The sequence below is a fragment of the Vigna unguiculata genome, chromosome 6 (assembly GCF_004118075.2).
Source record: "Vigna unguiculata cultivar IT97K-499-35 chromosome 6, ASM411807v1, whole genome shotgun sequence".
NCBI classification, from domain to species: domain Eukaryota; kingdom Viridiplantae; phylum Streptophyta; class Magnoliopsida; order Fabales; family Fabaceae; genus Vigna; species Vigna unguiculata.
Window position 1 is genome coordinate 29,555,274 of NC_040284.1, and position 20,597 is coordinate 29,575,870.

Below are 20,597 nucleotides of genomic sequence, written 5' to 3' on the forward strand. Positions count from 1 at the left end.
CATTTTTAAGTACTGTTTCCAATTTATAAGTTCTGTACGTATGAGTTTGTTAATATACTCTGTTATTACCTTTATTTCAGATGAGGTATATGGTTTTGAAAAACTTTAATTTTTATAATGGATTAAAAATATTATTAAAACTAATATATGGAATAATTCTTATCTTATAAGTTAAGTTAATTTTATAAAATTTGGTTAAAGTTTCTTTTGATTTCTCATAAGTTTTTCTCAACAAGAAAATAGTAAAAAATAAATAAATCTTCCATAAATTAAGGTTAGTTTATACAAATATTTAAAAGAAGAAGTAATTAATTGTTTTATGTGATGAGCAATAATTTTAGTTTTAGAAGAGTAAAAAGGTGAACCATTGGCCAAAATCCCCAAAACGCCACCGTATAGAGGGTGCAATCCCACTTCCACCTAGTCTAGCCATTCCTTCCCTCTTTCAATCAGTTTCAATCCGTTGTGGAAGGAAAACACAACATAGCATAGCAAAGAAGAGAAAGAAGCGCGAAAAGAAGAAGAAGAAGAAAGAGTTGGAGTTTGTGGTCTGAAAAATGGGGAGCGAAGAGGAGAAGGGGGAGTTCTACCTGAGATACTACGTGGGGCACAAGGGGAAGTTCGGCCACGAGTTTCTTGAATTTGAGTTCAGACCCGACGGCAAGCTCCGTTACGCCAACAACTCCAACTACAAAAACGACACAATAATCCGCAAGGAGGTGTACCTCACTCCCGCCGTTTTGCGTGAGTGCCGCCGAATAGTCGCGGAGAGCGAGATCATGAAGGAGGACGACAACAACTGGCCGGAACCCGATCGGGTGGGACGCCAGGAGCTCGAGATTGTCATGGGGAACGAGCACATTTCCTTCACAACTTCCAAGATCGGGTCTCTCGTCGACGTTCAATCCAGTGCGGATCCGGAAGGCCTTCGCATCTTTTACTATCTTGTTCAGGTCACTCACATATCCCATTTTCATATCATTCTGTTGCTGCTAGGGTTTTACTTCAGTTTCTGAAATTCGGTTATAGATATCTAGGAAAAATAAAGTGAAATGGAATTTAGTGCGCCGGCTAAATAATTGCTTTGTTACCGGAATATTATATGCAAACATGGTGTTAATTGTATGGGCGGGTTATAGGTGTGGATGACTAAGGGCTGCCTGGAGAACTTCTCCGTAAACCTGGCTTATACATAATCTTTTCCTTATGCTAAACCTAGCTTATACATAAGCAAATATGTAAAATCTCGCTTGTTTGGCTTCTCCAAAATCGGATTTTTAAAGTAGACATATGTTTTTCTTGTGGAAGTTGCTTGTGCAGAAGTACATCCAAACAGACTGTAAAGGTTTTGTTTGTTAGACCTTTTTTTTTTATCGGCAACTAGTTTGTTAGACGTTTTTTGGCCTGAAGGAAACTAGTTTCTTCCAAACACATGTACATTAGACTCCCTCCTAATGGAAAAGCAAACATGCTATGTGTTTGTTTGGCTGCTTTCAAGAGTCACTTTCTGAAAGTGCAGTAGATTAGGTTGTGTCCCTGAAGAGTACACATAAGACTGTCAGAATTTTATCATGGATATGCTTAAAGCTTGGTGTGCATACCAAGAAAACCGGTATCCTGTACAAATTAACCTGCTTTGTTAACAAAACTTGATGGTAATCAGCCTGCCAAAGCATTTTCAGTTCTGCCACCACCACTCAGCCCGAGTTAAAATTGTTATGTCGGAATCTTGTTCCTTAGGAGAGCTAACTTTTGAGCTGAAGCTTTATTCCACAAGGTGAAACATGTTTTGAAGGTCCTTGCTAGCCATTTTAGTGGCTAGCAACCCCTCCTCACTACAGGAGCTATTGCGGTTTAGAGTAGTGGCTGTAATAAACCAAATAGTGTGCTATGTGTTGATTCCAGAAAAAACCCATCTGAATAGATACATTCACTCTAGGGCTTTTCATGGGGCACTGTTGCTGGGATTTCAATTTCCAAAACTAATTGTTGTACGAAATCTAAGGAAGCAGTATGACTATCTCTAATTGATATGTGCAATCTAAATACAGAAAATATGAAAGCATGTACTGAGCAATGCCCAATTCATTAGGATACAATGATATCAAAAGAGATTGTGCATATCTTACTGCCCTGCTTCAAACTCATTAAGTTCTTAGATTTCTCACTTGCATATAAACGAAGTGTAATTTTATGTTAAAGCAACTAAAATTTATGACTTCTATTGCTATACTTGCTGCCCTCTAACAGTTGCATGATGATAAAATATCAGAGCATCAGTTACGCTTGATGATCCACTTGTTTTTTCAAATCCAGAAAGCCTTTGAAATTATCAAATAGTATGTTAGAGTTACAAATTTTATCTATTTGTTTATTATTAAGAAAAGTTATCTTCATGAATCATTCTGGAATGTTATTCTGGGTCATAGCTTGCCCTTTGTTTTGTGCCAATTTTACATGTTTAATTGTAGTGAAATAAAGAACGTTTCTATTCAGCTGTGAACTTAAAGTGGTTTTAGGTTCGATCAAAAGACAACAGTCTTGTGGTTATGCAATTTGTAGTACTTTGAATTATTATGAAAGACCAAATTATTCCAGTGTTTTATGAGCAACCATTGATTTGTTCAGTAGTGAGTCTATGAAAGAATTTATTGGCATTTAGGTTAAAATTAGGACTCCCAACAACATAAATACTTTCCAAGTACAGTTATTGGTATCAGATTAACCTCAAAATCCCAAATGAAAAATAAAACAGCTTAAAAACCGAATAGAGCTATCAGCCTTTGACGAGGGTCTATGAAAATTGGTAAGATAGTTTTACTAGTATATAACTCTAAAAAAACTGGAAATAAACTCACCTGATATTAATCTATAAAACCGGCTTGTAAGGTGAAGTTTGCATCTACTTATATAATATGAAAGTTTTATCTCTAGGTGATGTGAGATTTCTAACACACCCTCTTATGTCGAGATATATACATCTCGTGCGTGGGACTAGGCATTAATGGGTGGTCCGATAGCGGTCTAATAACAAATGAAATTATATGTCCAAGAAACAAAAATATTGTTAAGATAGGCTTTAAACAATGGCTTTGAATGTTTTATAGTTCTTCATGATATGTTATTATTTTGCTTAGTCCGTGATCTTTAGTTTCGTAGAGGACACTCTGGGAAACAATAGCAGTTGCTCTGCTCATTAGTTTGATGAATGCTAGATTTTCCTTCTGTCAACCTGTGCCTTTGGTTTATTTTTTTTATATTTACTGTTTGCAGGATTTGAAGTGTTTTGTCTTCTCTCTCATTTCTCTTCACTTCAAGATCAAGCCTATATAAGGTGTTCGAAATATTATGAGTTCATCCTCAATGTGTACTTGTGTCACAACCATCAATTTTTTCGAATGGAGTTTGACATCTGATAGACTGACTTATAATCATGAATATGATTTGGTTCTGTATGAAGTGCTTATTTTGGATTTGAGGGTGTAACCCTTGTTGTACCAAAGTGTTGATTGGATTGTTTTATGCATGGCTTCGTTATTCTTTCTTTCCCTTGCTTCCACGTCTGAGGTTGGAAATGTTACATTTCGAAGTAATGCGTACTTTTTTTTATCAGGATTTATCGGCTCGGAATTGGGTCGAAATTTACACATTCTATTTGAATAAGATTTAAAAATATATTTTAACTGAAATCCATTTTTTAGACTTCATTCAAATAACTATTTATCATATTCTATCTCTCTATTTCTTTTTAAATGGGTTTACGGCAATAAGGTCATCGAATGCAAGGGTTGATCTTATTTTACCTTTTGTGAGTCGTGTTATCGTTTAGATTTACCTGCAAGCTTTGTTTTAATGCAATTACCTTATAGGTCTGCATATTTATAACTTTTTATTTACATTTTAGTTTAAGTAATGAGTAATTTTTATATGACTATGTTTCATTTAAGATTTAGAATTTTATTTAAGTCCTTCTTGTATCATATTAACGTACTTTAATTATATTTATATGTGATATGAGATATGGTTGGTTCAATTTCATAGATGATTAGCTGCATAATTTTTGTGTATAAATTAGTTAGATAAATTCTTGACCATCTTGTGATCAATCATGTATGAATATTCGTTTGATTAGCTTAGTAATATTTCTCCGGTGTGGGGGAATTTCCCTTGTATTCTTTAACTTAGTTTCTTCTTAAAATGTTGTTATTTCATCCAATTATAATTTGTTTTGAAACTAATTTAATTTCACAAAATTAGTTTTAAAACTAAGAGTATTTTCTCTCTCTCTCTCTCTCTCTCTCTCTCTCTCTATATATATATATATATATATATATATATATATATATATATCCTTAATCTTATTTCTAATAAATATGTATTTTGATTTTTTTAATACTCCTCTCCATCTTCAATATGGGGCATGGAACGTAGAAAATGTGTTAGATGATCGTTTCAATGTACTCATTAAAACAAAATCCATATATTCATCACAGTTTGAGTTTTAATTAGAAGAAAAGTGAATTAATTGTATAAGAAATAAAAGTATTTACTACTATAATTTGCAATTATGGTGTACTTACAAAAAAGAGTAGTAAATGTATGTTTCTTTCTCCCCCCTGAGTCCGATGATATAATACTCCTCTTTTTTAGTTGGAGTGTATCAGCAATTTACATAATAAAAAAAAAAAAACCCATGATTTATTGATTTTAATTTAACCATTTTGGGGATATAAGGAATTTGAAATTTAATTGAATTTAAGAAATAATATTATATAATATTTAAAAGCAAACACGGAACTTGTGAGTGAGTGGAATTTGTAAGGATGGGTGATGTTCATCCACCTCTGCCCATGCTCATCAATGCTTTCGAATGAAATATCGTTTGCTTGAAGGACCATCTTCTTATCATAATCTGTGACGTGCATGTTTGAGCCAGAAAACAAAACAAAAAAAAAAATGAATAAGAATACTCATAAATGATGTTGTTGAGAAAGAGAAATAACTAAACGGATTCGACAAAATCATAGTAATGCATCTAATTTTTACATACCAAGTGTCGTTTTTGCATTGTTCAGTTTTTCATTTGACATCAAAAGAGGCTTTAGGACTTTTAGATCCTCGTCCCCAGAAGCAACAAAAGAACCCACAATCTTTCACACACCAATTAAATGAATAACATGCTTACGTTATAATCTATAAATATGATACATATATAGTTTGATGAAATAGAAAAAAACTAAACCTTTTATTTGAAGTTAACAAGTCATATCATATATGAACATATATTATGGCCATATTTAAAGGTAGTGGTATTAATATAATCAGAGTGGCACACATGGTGTGTGGAACTGTTGTCTTATACTTTAGCATCAAGATGATGCATGGTGATGGATGAATATTGTCACCATTCGACAAAGCTTTTCTGATTTGGAGTGTAGCGTGTGCAACTGTTGCCCTACGTTTTTGTAGCAATATGATGCAACTTAGTCATGATTTAGCAAAGTTACTACGCATGAGTTTTGTCATGTATGAAAATAACTATTTCTCAGTTTTGAAAAATGATTCTTACAAAATTTTAGAACCACTTCAACCTAATGCATAGTGTTAAAATCAATTTGAACACATTCTAAACTATGCTTAAACAAATGAAAGATAACCCAATCTTAAAAGCTCACTTTTGAAAACTTAAGAAACACTCCAAATTCTCTTATGTATACAAATTTGAGTCCTCATGCATCTATTCCAAAATAGTCCTGATATATCTAGTCTAAAATGGTTCTGACACATCTTGATCAGGACAACCTACCAATTGTGTAAAGTTTTATACATTTAAGCCAAGATGATTTTGATATATCTTGGTCAGGACAACCTTCATAGTGCAGCCGTAAGATCACACTGATTGTTTAAAATATATAAAATCCTTTTTTAATGTACTAACATCTGTTGATTGTCCATTTGACATTAAACAAATCAAATTTTGCGGAGTGTAGAGTTATACAAGTACATATGTAATAAATGCATCAATTCAATTCTTGCTATGCATGGTGACTCTTCCATGCTGTCACAAATGTGCATACTTTTCCACGCCTTAATTGCCATTCCACACAAACTGTATGGGATAAATGAATGAAACCCTCATACCCCTTTTATCAGTAACATTACCAACTTCCCTTTTCCCACACTATTTAAAGTCATATATTTTCCCTTTGGCCAACACTTCACCACAAGGCTTCATTTTTGTTACTAGAATGGAGGGTCAGAGAAAGGGTAGTTTGAATGTAATGGAAGGGAGTGAGGGCAATGCCAAAGGATGGTGTGGATCAGTAGTGAGAACTTGTGATTTGTTTTTGAGGCTTTTTGCCATTCTACTCACTCTTGTGGCTTCTGTTGTCATTGGGGCAGATAAACAAACAGCTATTGTGCCAATCAAATTTGTGGAATCTATGCCACCTTTGTATGTTCCTGTTGCTGCTAAGTGGCATTACTTGTCTGCATTTGTGTATGTTCTTTCATTCCTCACTTTTTTCTGTCTTGTGTTTTCTTCTGTTAATCTTCATTCCAACAATGCCAATTACACTGCACTTAGTGGATTAGAAAATGTTAGTAATTAAATATTGTTGCTGTTGAAATTTGAATTTGTTGATTTCTTACTGTTTTAATTGTAGAAGCACCCTTATACAACAGTGTATTGTTAGCATGAATGTTCTTACATGTTGATTGAAGAGGATAATACTGATATTTTTGTTGAAGCTTGTCTGTCAAATTAATAGATAGATCAAAGTTGTGTAGATAAAATAGCAGTGAATCAAATTCATTGAAGCAACCAAATATTATATATTCTGTCTACAAATATTATGAAGAATTTAAGAAAATATTATGATTTTTTTAAAATTCCGTGTCGTTTGATTAGTAGTGCAAGATGATTGAAAATTTGTAACAATATCTAAAACTAAAAACGTGTTCTCTCTAGGAATTACAGAGAAGACAGAAACACTAGAATACAAATAAAACAGATGGAAGAAAATTGACATCGAAGTTGATTAGGTTAGGTGTTTGACACGTTAAAAACGCCCATACTGAAAGCGAATAATGTTGAAGAGAGAGGAATGAGTTAATGATTGTTATAAAAATAATATCCAAAATGTTTCTGCCAAAGCATGTTGTACCCATAAATAATCTTAGCAGTTCTATTTGACCTAAACCATACTGCATATAATTTCATTTTAAAATCTATTACCCATCATTAGGTACATTATACAAGAACATATCTATCTGAACTCTTCGTCCGAAAAAACTTTAATACACAGACTATATTGGACTTGTATGAGCCGATCACAAAGACTAACCATCAACTCTCATACCGCTAAACAAATATTGCAAACTTCATTTTTTTATCTGTATGTATCACATTATTTATTGTATTGAAATACCAGAAATATGGCAAATGCAATTGACACAAGTTTCATGTATTAGGTACTTTGTGGGGGCAAATGCAATGGCATGTGCATATGCAGCATTGTCTCTGTTGTTGAGACTTGGAAACAGGCGTAAAGGGATGGAGACAGTGATCACTGTGTTCGACACATTAATGGTGGCTTTGCTCTTCTCTAGCAATGGAGCTGCCATTGCAGTTGGCCTACTTGGCTTGCAAGGAAACTCACATGTTCATTGGAACAAAGTGTGCAATATATTTGGCAAATTTTGTGACCAAGTTGCTGCTTCTCTTTTCATATCACTCCTTGGATCGATAACATTCCTCTTGCTGCTTCTGCTTCCTCAACTTTTCAGACTTAAACAAACTACCTAGTTAAGGTGTCTTGGGGTCTTTACTAAATCAATAAGTTTGGTTAATTACTTATCCATTACTTTATTATATATTCCACGAGTGAGAATTGATGTTAGTTTGGTGTCACCCCAAGTCATAGATTTCACTGTGATGCGTGTTAAAAACTTCTTTAAGAATGTTTGATGGGTTTGTATCACATAGCTTATTAGTGCATGTTAGCAAAAACCTTCTTAACTTTCTATATTTGTCATTTCAGTATATTAAAAATCCATTTTCACTTAAAAAAATTAAGGGGAGGGAGCTCCCTAAAAAAAGGTGATTTGTGATTGAAATATTCGGAAAAAAACTATAGAAACATATTTTTGAAAAAAATTGTAGAGCAGTAAAAAGAGCAAGCAAGATTCAATTGACAGTACCAGTATCATGGTTCTCATAACACAAGAAAAACAAGATTCATATAACATCACAGAAGCAACCAAACTTAACCACTAAAAATTGTATTGTTTTCTGCATTATTGAGGATTTATGTAGATTAACTCGTGTACAAAGGTGGAAGAGATTGTTCTTACGGATAAATGAACAGTATCTTCACACACAAATCCTCTGTAAAATAATCTTGAGGAAGCAACATAACAATCAATTACAAGGAAGGTAAATGATTCATGCAATGAAGAAACCATATTGAGTTGTGTTGATTAGATTCAATAATGGCAAGACAAGCACGCTTACTATCAATATTGTGATGAATAAATTCAGTTCAATAACACAAAAACAATCAATTCCCCTACTTCAATACATCACTGGCAAGCACAATTACTAGCAACTCGGGATGTTCAAACACATTGCCCTATATACACATGTTTGTATCAGACCAATTAGTGGCTCATAACATTACCACTAGACCAAGAAAATTTAGGCCACAATACATCATTAATCTTGATGATGATGATGATGAATCAAATGAGGCTCTACAATAATTGAGCCATAAATCAAAAGATCTGTCTCCAAAATCAAAAGAATCTAGTCATTGAGGAAGAACAGGAGGAGCTATTGCACGAGTATTGTATGAGTTGCAGTGACCACATTTATGCCCAATGATGTGGAAGTAAACTTCAGTTGTGTCGTTGCAGTCATTACAGAGTATCCAAACCTGAAATGGATGCTGCTTAGTTTTCTAAATCTTCTGATAGAACCATGATATATATAAGCATGTCTATAAAAGGTGTATTCATACTTAAAAAGCAAGTTTCATGCCTAATTTGTAGATTTTCACAGAAAGCAATCAAATGAAGATAAATAGAAGTAGCATGTATTCAACATGAGTAAAAATCTACCTTTCTGTTCTGATAGTCCTCAGGCATGACAGTTGCTTCAATCTAATATACCAAGAAAAAAGTGAGAAATCATTATTGCAGATCATTTCTTTCATGTAAATAAGCTTTACCAGATAATTGCACATCATAAAAGCCAACAAAACAAGTGAAAAGAAAGCATTATAGGGTTAAATTTAACCAACTACCTCTTCATCGATTCTCTTCCATGTCCTAGACATGTCAATTACAGACTTGGAGCATATGGGACAACAATACCTGATCCATTTATATTACCAAGTCAATTCAATGATTAGGCATAGATATTGTTATGTAGAACAAAGAATTGTTGAATGGTTAATTCTCACTGGTCACGCTTTATCATCTCGTGGTAACATTCAGAATGCATTGTGTGGCCACATTTCATAACAGCAGTGTCTTTCAATGAGTCAAAAAGGTACTATACAAACAAAAAGAAGCCATGTCAGAAGCAAGACCCTTTTGTATTTCTAACGACACAAAAGTAAAAAATCGTTCTTTGATTGAAGAAATGAAACAATGAAAGAGGGGAACAAAGCACGCACCTCATAACAAATGGGACAATGATGCCTCATGGAGTTTTCCACACACAAATGATTATCCCGCAGACCATTTGAATAGCAAGACCCTGTTAGTAGTATTCAGCAATTGATTTGTTAAAAAATTTAGTAACTAATGTGTGATTGATTATTAGATATGACTCAAGATTCCAAAGAGAAGCAATGGTAATGTGATAATGAATGCATACCACACTTCTTGCAGTGGAAAAAATTCTCACGACCACCAACTCTGTTCCAAAATTCATCACCAAAATTAGTAGCATGTCATAAAGTTGGATGACTTAGCACATATGGGAGGATTTATTCAAACAAACAGCCAACGCACCTGCATATCCCACAATCATCACAATGAAAATGTTCTTTCCCGGTCTGCATAGTGTGTAATGGAAAACACTAGGATTAACAATCACAAGCCATAGAAGTAAAAACCAAATTCCATATCTCAAACATGTTCATCTCCAAGATACACGAAGAAACCAATGTAAAAGTAAAACAATCATATTAATGAGGCAAAATTAAAAATTTAATCATATACTACAGATTCATTCAGTGACCCCTTACCTCATCATCGAAGAATTTGCAGATGCTGCAAAAATATTCTCCCATTCTGACACCGCAGTTCGTACAAACTTGGGCAACCTTCAAAAGAAATAACAGAGGAAAACCAATATCACCAAAAAAAGAAAGAAAAACATACAGTTCCAAATCAAACTGGGAATAGGTATTAGATACACACTGGCTGCTCTGTATCGCAAACTGAACAAACAACCTGAAACGGCATCACAATGAAAAAACCATATCACCATCATTTCGTGTTAATGTCACAACAACAACGAAGGCAGTGTGGAAAACGACAATAAAGTTGGAAACTTACATGTTCAACATCCTGGCGAACGAGTTCGTGGCGATCGAGAGGTTTGCTCAGCATGCTCTGATGAGTCAGACCCATGTCAGATAGAAGAAAAAAAGATAAGATTTTTGAAATGAAACCCAGAAAAAAAAAAACCGAAGGGGTTGAACAAGAATACCGTTGCGTCGTTATGACAATGACGGCAAGAGTAGAGCTCATTGCAACATGGAGCTCGAATCCTGCATCTTCTTCTGTAATGCTTGCACCTACAAAACCCCACCAACATCATCAAAGGACAAAACTTAGTTCCTTGGATGTTTTTGTGCTATTTTCTCAAATAAAAAATCGATTTTTACTTCGATAATCCATGACATGAAAAGCTTGGATTAAAGAACTACACGAATTAACAAGAAAAACTTCAATTTTGATCGACAACAATAGAAACATCATCTAAGAAACTTTGTGTAGGTTTTATCTGAAATGGTGAGATTCAAAACCCAATGAAAGAATAAGATGAGGTACCCGTATCCCATCTTCCCAAAATCAAGACGTTCAAGGACAGAACGTTCCATGAGTTTTGGAAAAGAGAGGGTGAAGAGAAGGCTGAGAGGGGGGTTTCTGCAATTGGGAAGATTCTGTTTTTGATGATGTTGGTTTTGGCTTGTCTTGATATTGAGAAAGAAAGAGAAAGAAGGAGCAAGTCATTGCTGTTCTTGTTATTATTACTGTTACGATACGGTGTAATTTTTTAATGAAAAAAAAAGAAAAAGAATAAATCTTTGGCTACAAAAATGGGTAAGGAATAAAATAAAATGTATCCACTTGCGAAGAGAGAGGATAAGGTGGTGATGGTGGGAAGGATCGGCATGGCGGAAAGAGAAGATGATGAGTGTCAGCAATAATTAACCCAGAGAAATCTGACCGTTGGATCTTCCAAAACCAACCATCAAAACCGTTTTATTCTGTTGTGTTGTGTTATGATGTGTCATGTTATGTTATGTTTCAGTGTCTTTGGAACAATTTAACAGCAGTTGCAGTACCATGATGATACATCCAACTCAGGTATGAAATGTCAAATTCTTTTAAGTTATAAAAGTGAAAATGATTTTAAGAAAATAGTTTTTAATTTATAAGAATATTGGTTATAATTATCAAATATTAATAGAATAAGTTACCCAACATGATGGGCAATAATAATAAGCATCTCCACTTAATTCTGCATTGGAACTCGATCATGGCCGAAAATAATCCAAGTTTTTGGCCAAGTTCAATGCATATATGTAGGCATGTTCTTTCCACGTAAGAAACAAATCTATCATAACGTAAAGTGTTGGCGAGTGATGTCATATACAAGTAGTTTAAACTTTACTTTTAAAAATCCAATTTTCAAGATAAAGATTATTGTATGTTGCGAAACAATTTTATTTTCTTAAATATATTTCTGTTCCTTCATTTTTAATGAATTTTAAAATTAGTTTATTTTAAAAATTTTGATCAATCTAGTCTTTTATTTTTTGAAATACATAAATTTAATTATTTTAATCAAATTTTGATGGGTTATTTGATGTTTTGTAAGTATTTCAAGATTGTATTTGAGTTGTTTATATTGTTTGATATATTTTCGCTTTAATATTAAGTCAAATATTATTATGAAACGTGTTTGAAATGTCAAATAAATTTAATAAAATTTAATTAAAAAATCTAAATTTATGTATTTCAAAATATGAAAGACTAAATTAATTTAAGTTTCGAATGTACTAACTCGAAAGTTAAGGAACAAAAACATATTTAACATTTTTTTATATATTTATTGAATTAACTTATTTCAATAAACTTAGTCAATAATAAAACTGTAATAAATATTTTTTCCTAACTATTTTCTCTAGATTTTATTGAAGCTAGTACCTAAATCGAAGGGCAATTACTAAAGCAGTTTCTAACTGTAACCAGCTATTAAATTTTGTCGTTTTCTTCCATCAGTATATGCAAGTAGTTGTGAAGCTACAATTATAGCATACCTACAAAAATAGCGAATTCTGTCTCATCTAATTACACATACACAACACAACCCATTATTTTTTTCATCACTAAACCCTAACGATAAACATCTCAAATCATCGATGTCTCTTCTTCGTGTTCTTCTTATGAGAAAGAGATTTCTTCTTTGTGTTTCATACTGTCTCAATCAAATCATATAAAAGTAGGAAAAATAAACAAAGACATGGATCGTTAGTATGAAAAAAAAAAGACATATTTAATCATTTTAAATTGAAAATGAACATAACTGAAGGAACAAAATCATCCTATAAATGATTTCTCTTTTGGATCTTTAGTTTCAGTTCCTCTAACAAAATGTGGGAAAATAAGTAATAAACTATACAACTTTGGAGACTAATAACTTAGTTATTATAAATAAAAATGCACAAAAAAAGGAAAAATAATTGTATAAGTGCGAATAAAGAGGACAGAAAAAGTGTAACAATCTAAGTAGTCCCTACACTTATATTATCGTCAAATTTCTTAAAAATTCAAATAGAGTAAATATTTATAAAAATGGAATTTCTTACATTTACTATATATTAATTTGTTTCTTAACTTTTGGCATCTAACTTTTTCTTGTGCATTTCGTCACTCTCAATATGTTACATGTATTAACCCGACAGACAGATATTCCTATAGTGGAAAATATATTAGTTGTTATGATAGAAAAAAAAAAATCACTTATAAAAAAGTTACTCTAATAATAAAAGTAAAATATAAATAAATTGTTTTAGTATACCGATATTTATAGTTTAGAATTTAAGATTAAGAATAATTTAAATATATTTTCTTTCTTTAATTTTTAATGATAAAATTGTAATAGGAGTTTTAAACTCCAAAATGAACGATATTTCAAATGTGTTGATTAATCTTGATTATATTATTTTAACCGACTTGAGATATAAATATTGTTACCATTTGTGAAATATTATGAAAATTCTCGATTGGGAATACTCTCTGAGACTTAAATTTTAACCTCTAATAATACTTTAAGACCAGAAGAGAAACTTAAAACTAATAAGAATCTTGAAAAAAATTCTACTTAAACTAAATTTGTAAGATCATACAAAATATATATCCAACCTTTTCTTTTACGATCATCTCTAAATTCACAAAGTATGCAAACAAATAACATCTTAATCAAATACCAAAATTTGATATTTATTTACCTCGATATCTTTTGAGACAAAAATTTGGAATCCTCGTGGGACAAAATAGTTGGGTCAAATGCAATATATGAAAAATATATTTTTTTAAAATAATTTATGAAAAACCTCAAATTAAGCATTTTTATAATTTAATGAAAAGAGAAAAGGATTTAGCCATTTATAAAACCCATTAGGCGAAAGAATTTAAAAGAGTATTTTATACCGATCACACCAAATTCACATTCAAGGCAAAATGAACTGTTCATAACTCATTCTCCTCGTCATTTTCTTAAACTCAATATTAAATATATCAAATAGCTTTTATTTTTGTTTTTAAAACTATTATCTTAAACTTAATTTTAGAGCGAATGAGAAAAAAAAATGCACCATATTTGACTTTTACGTGTTTATGTTGTGTTCTGATTGTGATTACGGCCAACGTCCAACTAAATCCGCAAAGTATTTAAAGTGGTTGATAAAAAATACTGTCTCCAAACAAAAGATAAAAGGGAAAAGCCTAATAGACAAAGAAATGGTAAGGAGATAAAATGGAATAGGCCAAAAAAATGTGAATAGAAGTTTAAATAAAGGTGTAAAATTAAACTTTGGAAACCACAATGGGTAAAAGAATTATCACCCAAATAAGGGTTGAAATCAGTGGAATTTGAAAGTGAAATTATACAATTGTCAAAGTATGAAGAATTACTAATTATATATACAAGGATGCTAGGATGCATATATACAAGATTCCAATAATGTACAAATTCCTTACAGCCCTAGTCAATTTCAATAAAACTGTTCAGCTGCGTGGACCGTTAAGAAATCTGAAGTTTAATGTCCCGGGGCAAACCTCTGGTGCCTATCATATGTAAGAGATATTCACAGCCAATTTCAATCGACATTGATAGGATTTTTCTGATTGTCATTCTCTCCGCTCAATTTGATGAGAGGGGTAGCAAGATCTCTGGATAAGACTATGTTTCCTCTTGAATCTTTGATGCTAGCATCCTGAGTAGAAGGATTCATAACAATTCTGCATGAACTAGGGTCATCTGATCCCATGTCTACGCCATAATAGACCAAATGATCAGCAATGCTATTCCCAGTTACTGACCTGCATAAAATAGCCAAATCGGCATTGCATCGGCAAATTTTTCACAGCCATACAGCGGCAAATTTTTCATATACGTTTTCGTCAGCTTTATGACAGATCAAATAGACTAACCTGCTGCAAGTCGGATCCTCGCCAGATCCATCACAAATCTTCTCCACGCTGTATACAAGGCTACCTAATCCAATGTTATAAAGCCATACCTGCAGTCCGTAACTTCTCAGCTTCTTGAACGATAAAAACAAATAAACAGAAATGAAAAGCATTTCCAAATTCCAATATTCACAAAAATATCTAATGGTGGCCAAAGGACATACAGCAGATGACGTGGTCGTAGCTTTCCATAAACATGCAGACAAACATACATTAATTTAAAAACAATCTAACAGGTTTATTATACAAACTTCATCATTTCATTATGTCATGACTTACCTCTCTGGGGAAATGGTGGTATGTCTTCTGCGGTAAATAATAATAGTATGGAGGCAAATGCGGTACAATATCATGGTCATTTGTGACTCGAACTGTACATGGAACTAGTTCGCTGTAAAGAGAAGCAAAAACAGCATTTCCAACACGAGGTTGTCCAAATGTCATAACTTGGACATTTTTTCATTTTTATTTACCTGTAAGAATGTAAGAATGAAAAAAAAAAAAGAGTAACTACTCTATCCCAACAAAATAGGGAAATCTTAAAAATTGAAAAAAAAAAAAATAACACAAATTTGAAGTTTGAACTTTGGATGCTAATCTGAATAGGTTTCTGGGGTTATACAGAACAGAATTCAAATGATTACAGTGTAATTTATTGAAATGCCAAATTTTCAAAAAAGAAAGCTTTACAGCAAAGCCTTCATATAATGGTTTCTCCAGAAGCTTTTAGGCTTTTAACTCCTTGTAGTATCTTCCACTTGATCTCCTTTTATAAATTATTTTAATTAGAGTTTATGCTGGCCTTCTTCTCACATGACCAAATTAGTACTATACGAATATAATGAAAGTTTTTGTCATTTTCTCATCAAAAGATAATTGTTCTAATATTATTGATCCAAAACATAAATGAACTGACAAGTTTATAAATTAACTGCCGAATGCATAATATAACACTCCACTTTTACCCAAGCCTAGAACCACCTATATAAATTTTAAAATTAAAAAATAAAATGCTCCACAAATATGATAATTCTACAAGAAACTCAGTCCCTGCCAGAGGTGAAATTTAGACAACAATAATGGTGAAAAAAATTGAAAGGGGATTGAGACCATAAAGCTTGGTGTGTGGTGCAAAGAAAATTAAATTATAATTACCGTCAAATCAAGACCACAAAATGAAGCCATTGCCCCTCCCATTGAATGCCCTGTCACTATAATTTGAATATCTCCATAAAACTTCTTTGCCCTTTCTATAGCATCCAAAATTGCAGGACGTATTGTTGTGTTGTGGTATGCAGTGTAAAAACCACGGTGAACCTGGATACGGTTATATAAATATATCAAAACTGACACCAATACAGAGAATTACACAAGGCGAACTTTTACACACCATTGCATCACCCATGCCAGGATAATTTATATCATGCTGCTTCCAGTATAAATCTTCAATCCAATTCTGCAAGCTGTTTAAAAGTGGTTACAAAGAAATCAGTTCAAAAATAAATGGAGTCGTCCCAAAAGTGAGCCAAACAGCTGAAAGACTTGGAACTATTTTCCATCTTACATGTGTTTATGGCCATATTTTTCTCTATAGGAAAATTATTGGCTTTCTCTTTAGATGAACTATGCACTCTTATACTCTCAAAGATCAACAACATAAGTGAACATACGTTCTCTTAAGAAACAAAAATCAATATTTACAGGCTATCAAACATACCAAGCATTTTTTTTCACATGTTATGCTGCCCAGACATAAACATATGAGACCACATGTAACTTTAGAGACAGCAATCTATAATGTACTCGGACAATATTGGTCATAGGCATGACCATCTACAGTATTTCAAAACTAAGGAATGTTGCTACACATAAATATCAAAACAAAACCACCTATGCTTTCATTATTGAAGACACAATTGTGCCAATAATACATTGCACGTGCAGTAAATAAATCAAGTTAAATGCATTTTCTTGTCTAACAACTACATATGCATCCATGTATTCATATCAGTATATATGAGCATTACACAAAATTCACACTTATAAGCAAAAAATTCTTGTTTCTAAAACATAACAGCATCTGTGTCTAGGCATCACATATAACATTGCACAATTATAGATCCATTTTAATGCTGCCTATACAGTTGTGGGCCCACAATTCCATATAAGTAAAATTTAATCTGGTAAGAAAGTTCACCTATGTTCATTTGTTCCTCTGAATGCAATGATAATGGCATGAGGATCCTCGGCCACTCCAACAAATGCCTACAATAGGTAGTGACAATTATATAAAAACAAAGTATACTCGAACAAAATTTTGGAATATTTTTTTCTACGATGAGACTTCACCCACCTGTAAGCAATGCTCGACATCAACAACTAACTCTATCATGTCAAATCCCTGTTTCCATTTTAAAGATCTTTAGACCAAATAATTTAAACGAACAAACAGATTAGTAGGACACTAGAGCATAAATAATTCAAAGCATCCATGACACAAGTGAACATGTCCAGTTAAAATCATTATTCATAGTATCATCACCTTGGTCAAGCCATCACACCTGGTGCACGTCCATGTAAAAAGTTCTGTTAAATCTGACAAGTATACCTGCAAGAACCAAACCTGCATCAGCCCTTTATATAGTTCATACAGAATTCCCAAAGCACAAAAACACATTGGCTAATGCGTGTAACGAAACTTCAGATTCACTACATTGGGTAAGTGAAATTAGCTAAATTCTAAGTCCCACTTTGACCTATTTTGATCGTAGCCTGACCAAGATGGGGAGTATCTCCATCAGGATCGGCACCTCAATTCTTTGTTGTGCAAAGCAGATATGAATTCATTGAGTTTGTTTATCAATAAAAGAAAGTAGCTGAATTAAAGCCGTCTCCAATACTTGTCAATTCAAAATTTATAAAGAATGACAAATCCATATCAGACTTCTAATCAAAGCGATAATACATAATACTGGTCTAAAACCACTTGAAAAGAGATATGGAGTTAAAATACGAAAGTTAAATCACGATACCAATTCCAAAAGCCATGACTGATCCTCCAATTCCGTCAAAAAATTAGAATACAAACAATACACACTACCAATTATAAATGCTCTGCCTACATACATCTTAAAGTTTGAACATGTATAATTCCCATGGAAGTAAAACTCACCGCAGAAGCATATTCCACTAATATTGTAGCAAGAGTATGATTGTATTCGTAAGGATGATTTTTATGCCCAGACTTTAGCCCTGCAAATGGAAAGGGAATTGCATGATTGCACTACAGACGTGAATGACCCACAGTACACACAAAACTAAACAATTAAATGAATTTAAAGATAGAAAAAAGACACAAAAAAATAAAAACAATATCGTAAACCCTACAATAACATTAACACACGAGTAAACTCTTACCTCTGCCATTAGAGAATGCAAACAAACACAAAAGGGTAATCAATATCAACCACCTGGTTTTCCCCATATACTCTGCAATTGAAGTACAGAAAAGTAAATTTCCCACAAACAAAACGACCAATACCAACGAACCTTGGAGGAAATAATTAGGGATATTTTCCAGAATAAAGGCAAAATTAAGGGAGAAATTGAATAGTTTAATACATGTGTGAAAGGAGCGCGGTGGAACGGGAACCGGAATCGCAAACCTCAAAGGCTGAGGTGAGTTTTCCGGTGACAGGCTTTTCTCCAACGAAAGAGCTGAATGAGAAGTAAAAGAGTCTTAACAATAATTTGGGTTTGGAGAGAAGATGAAATACAAAAAGTAAATAAATAAAAGGAGATAAATAGCAAATACGACGCCGCAAGGGTTCCTTTCGTCATTTTCGTGTCGTACTGGAACAGTCTGTTCTGACTCCGTTGGATTAGATTGAATCCATGGATGTGAACTTTGCAGTGAGTTGTTTTAACTTTAAACGGATAACATAATAACGCGATTGTTAAAAAATAATAAATATAGTATTAAATAGGTTATTTGCAGTTCATCACCTCCATCATTCATTACTCTGTTTTTTGTTAGACACTCTGTTTATTTATTAATGGGTTAAATATGTTTTTGTCCCTCAAGTTTTAGCGAAAATTGGAATTAGTTCCTCATCAAAATTTTTGATCAATTTAGTCCTTCATCTTTCAAAATGCGTGAATTTAGTCCTTTTAACCAAATTTTGTTAAGTTTTTTTGACGTTTCAAGCGCATTTCATGATAGTATTTAAATTATTTACACTGTTTGACACATTTTTGTTTCAATGTTAACTTAAATACTAATGTGTTTGAAACGTCAAATAAACTTAACAAAATTTGGTTAAAAGAACTAAATTCACGCATTTTGAAAGATGAGGGACTAAATTGGTATAAAATTTTGATGAGGGACTAATTCCAAAATTTACTAAAACTTGAGGGACCAAAAACATATTTAACCTTTTATTAATTAGTGTTGTAATGGGTGTAATACAGAGAGATTACTACTCTTATGTTTAAATATGATGGACATTTTAATAAATAAGTATACACATAATTTTGAAGTAAAATACAACAATACTATATCTTATACCAAACCAATCAAACCTCATCACTTAAATTCAGACATATTATGTGGTTTTGTTATAATTATTAAGTATCACACTGACACTGTGTTTTTTAAAATGATTATTTAGTCTATTATGTTATTGTTGAATTATATTTAATTTAGTCTATGATTTGTGTCTGAAGTTGTATGATCGTTCATCCTATTTTAAATTGTTTTGTTTTATTTTTTTAAACTAAAAATTTATTTATTTTGTTTGTGTTTGAACTTTGATATATTGATGATAATTTATTTCTTTGTTTAATTACTTTTGTCAGTTTACAACTATTTATTTTCAATTTAAACATGATCAATTGTTATTTCAAATTATTTGCATCGTCTAATATTACATTTACTTCCTCAATAAATTTATAAAATAATATAGTGTCAGGTAAAGCAACTTATTAAATACATAAATACTACTTTTAAAATATAATTTAATTTTGTACCATGCTAAGTTTCTTTAACTTAAAATTATAAGTAGATGTATCCTATTGTTTAGTTTTGGTCAAAATATTTGATTGTGCCTTATCTTTTTTATTTATTTATCTTCAAACAAAATAGTTATATATATATATATATATATATATATATATATATATATATAAGTGGTTTTATTAGAACATGTATAAAAGAATGGTTCAAATAATGTATGGTAACTGACTATTTTCTTTTGGTTGCATTATATTGATTTCTCTTAATTTTTAGGTTTTATACAAATCTCATTTTGTTTTAAAAATATATAATTTTATTAATGCACTCTTTAAATATTACAATTATACTCTTTAAATTTAAATAGTATTATAAAAAATTCAATAACGGAGACCATTATGGTTTAAAAACAAAAATATTAATTTGTAAAAAATATTAATAATATTAAAAAGCGTTACTGTAGTTTATATAGTTTTTCGAAGAAGAAACACAGTGCCACCCCATTTTTTAACAGGCTTCATACTTTGGGCCTAGGTAGTTGGGCCTGAGCGGCAAAGTCCATTTTGATATCAATGGCGGGAAATTTCCC

General features: G+C 32.2%; 4 protein-coding genes across 5 annotated transcripts; 2 read left to right on the plus strand and 2 right to left on the minus strand.

Moving 5' to 3' along the window:
- The first annotated feature begins 388 nt into the window (after positions 1–388).
- On the plus strand, positions 389–3,548 carry LOC114187136 (protein mago nashi homolog). The gene is made up of 2 exons (XM_028075277.1): positions 389–953; positions 3,274–3,548. The coding sequence occupies exons 1-2, from the start codon at positions 558–560 to the stop codon at positions 3,331–3,333; spliced, it is 456 nt and encodes a 151-aa protein (XP_027931078.1). The 5' UTR covers positions 389–557; the 3' UTR covers positions 3,334–3,548.
- A 2,553-nt stretch (positions 3,549–6,101) lies between these two features.
- Positions 6,102–8,044, plus strand: LOC114188947 (CASP-like protein 1E1). Of its 2 annotated transcripts, none has more exons than XM_028077624.1 (2): positions 6,102–6,454; positions 7,474–8,044. In XM_028077624.1, the coding sequence occupies exons 1-2, from the start codon at positions 6,123–6,125 to the stop codon at positions 7,805–7,807; spliced, it is 666 nt and encodes a 221-aa protein (XP_027933425.1). In that variant the 5' UTR covers positions 6,102–6,122; the 3' UTR covers positions 7,808–8,044. The 2 variants fall into 2 exon arrangements, with proteins under 2 accessions (XP_027933425.1, XP_027933424.1); XM_028077623.1 differs by having other exon boundaries at positions 6,115–6,499.
- Positions 8,045–8,454: 410 nt separating this feature from the next.
- Positions 8,455–11,481, minus strand: LOC114187233 (E3 ubiquitin-protein ligase MIEL1-like). The gene is made up of 12 exons (XM_028075425.1): positions 11,068–11,481; positions 10,724–10,811; positions 10,570–10,626; positions 10,432–10,464; positions 10,257–10,334; positions 10,021–10,064; positions 9,884–9,924; positions 9,681–9,763; positions 9,465–9,556; positions 9,306–9,375; positions 9,121–9,162; positions 8,455–8,936 (listed from the first exon to the last, which is right to left on the minus strand). The coding sequence occupies exons 1-12, from the start codon at positions 11,115–11,117 to the stop codon at positions 8,811–8,813; spliced, it is 804 nt and encodes a 267-aa protein (XP_027931226.1). The 5' UTR covers positions 11,118–11,481; the 3' UTR covers positions 8,455–8,810.
- Positions 11,482–14,337: 2,856 nt separating this feature from the next.
- Positions 14,338–18,908, minus strand: LOC114189106 (lipase-like). Its single transcript, XM_028077813.1, is given in 12 exon segments — positions 14,338–14,847; positions 14,959–15,047; positions 15,277–15,458; positions 15,461–15,470; positions 16,153–16,314; positions 16,388–16,460; positions 17,195–17,262; positions 17,351–17,398; positions 17,540–17,605; positions 18,170–18,249; positions 18,415–18,486; positions 18,619–18,908. Coding segments are annotated over 11 exon segments (1,068 nt in total). The 5' UTR covers positions 18,482–18,486; positions 18,619–18,908; the 3' UTR covers positions 14,338–14,624.
- Between the last annotated feature and the right edge of the window lie 1,689 nt (positions 18,909–20,597).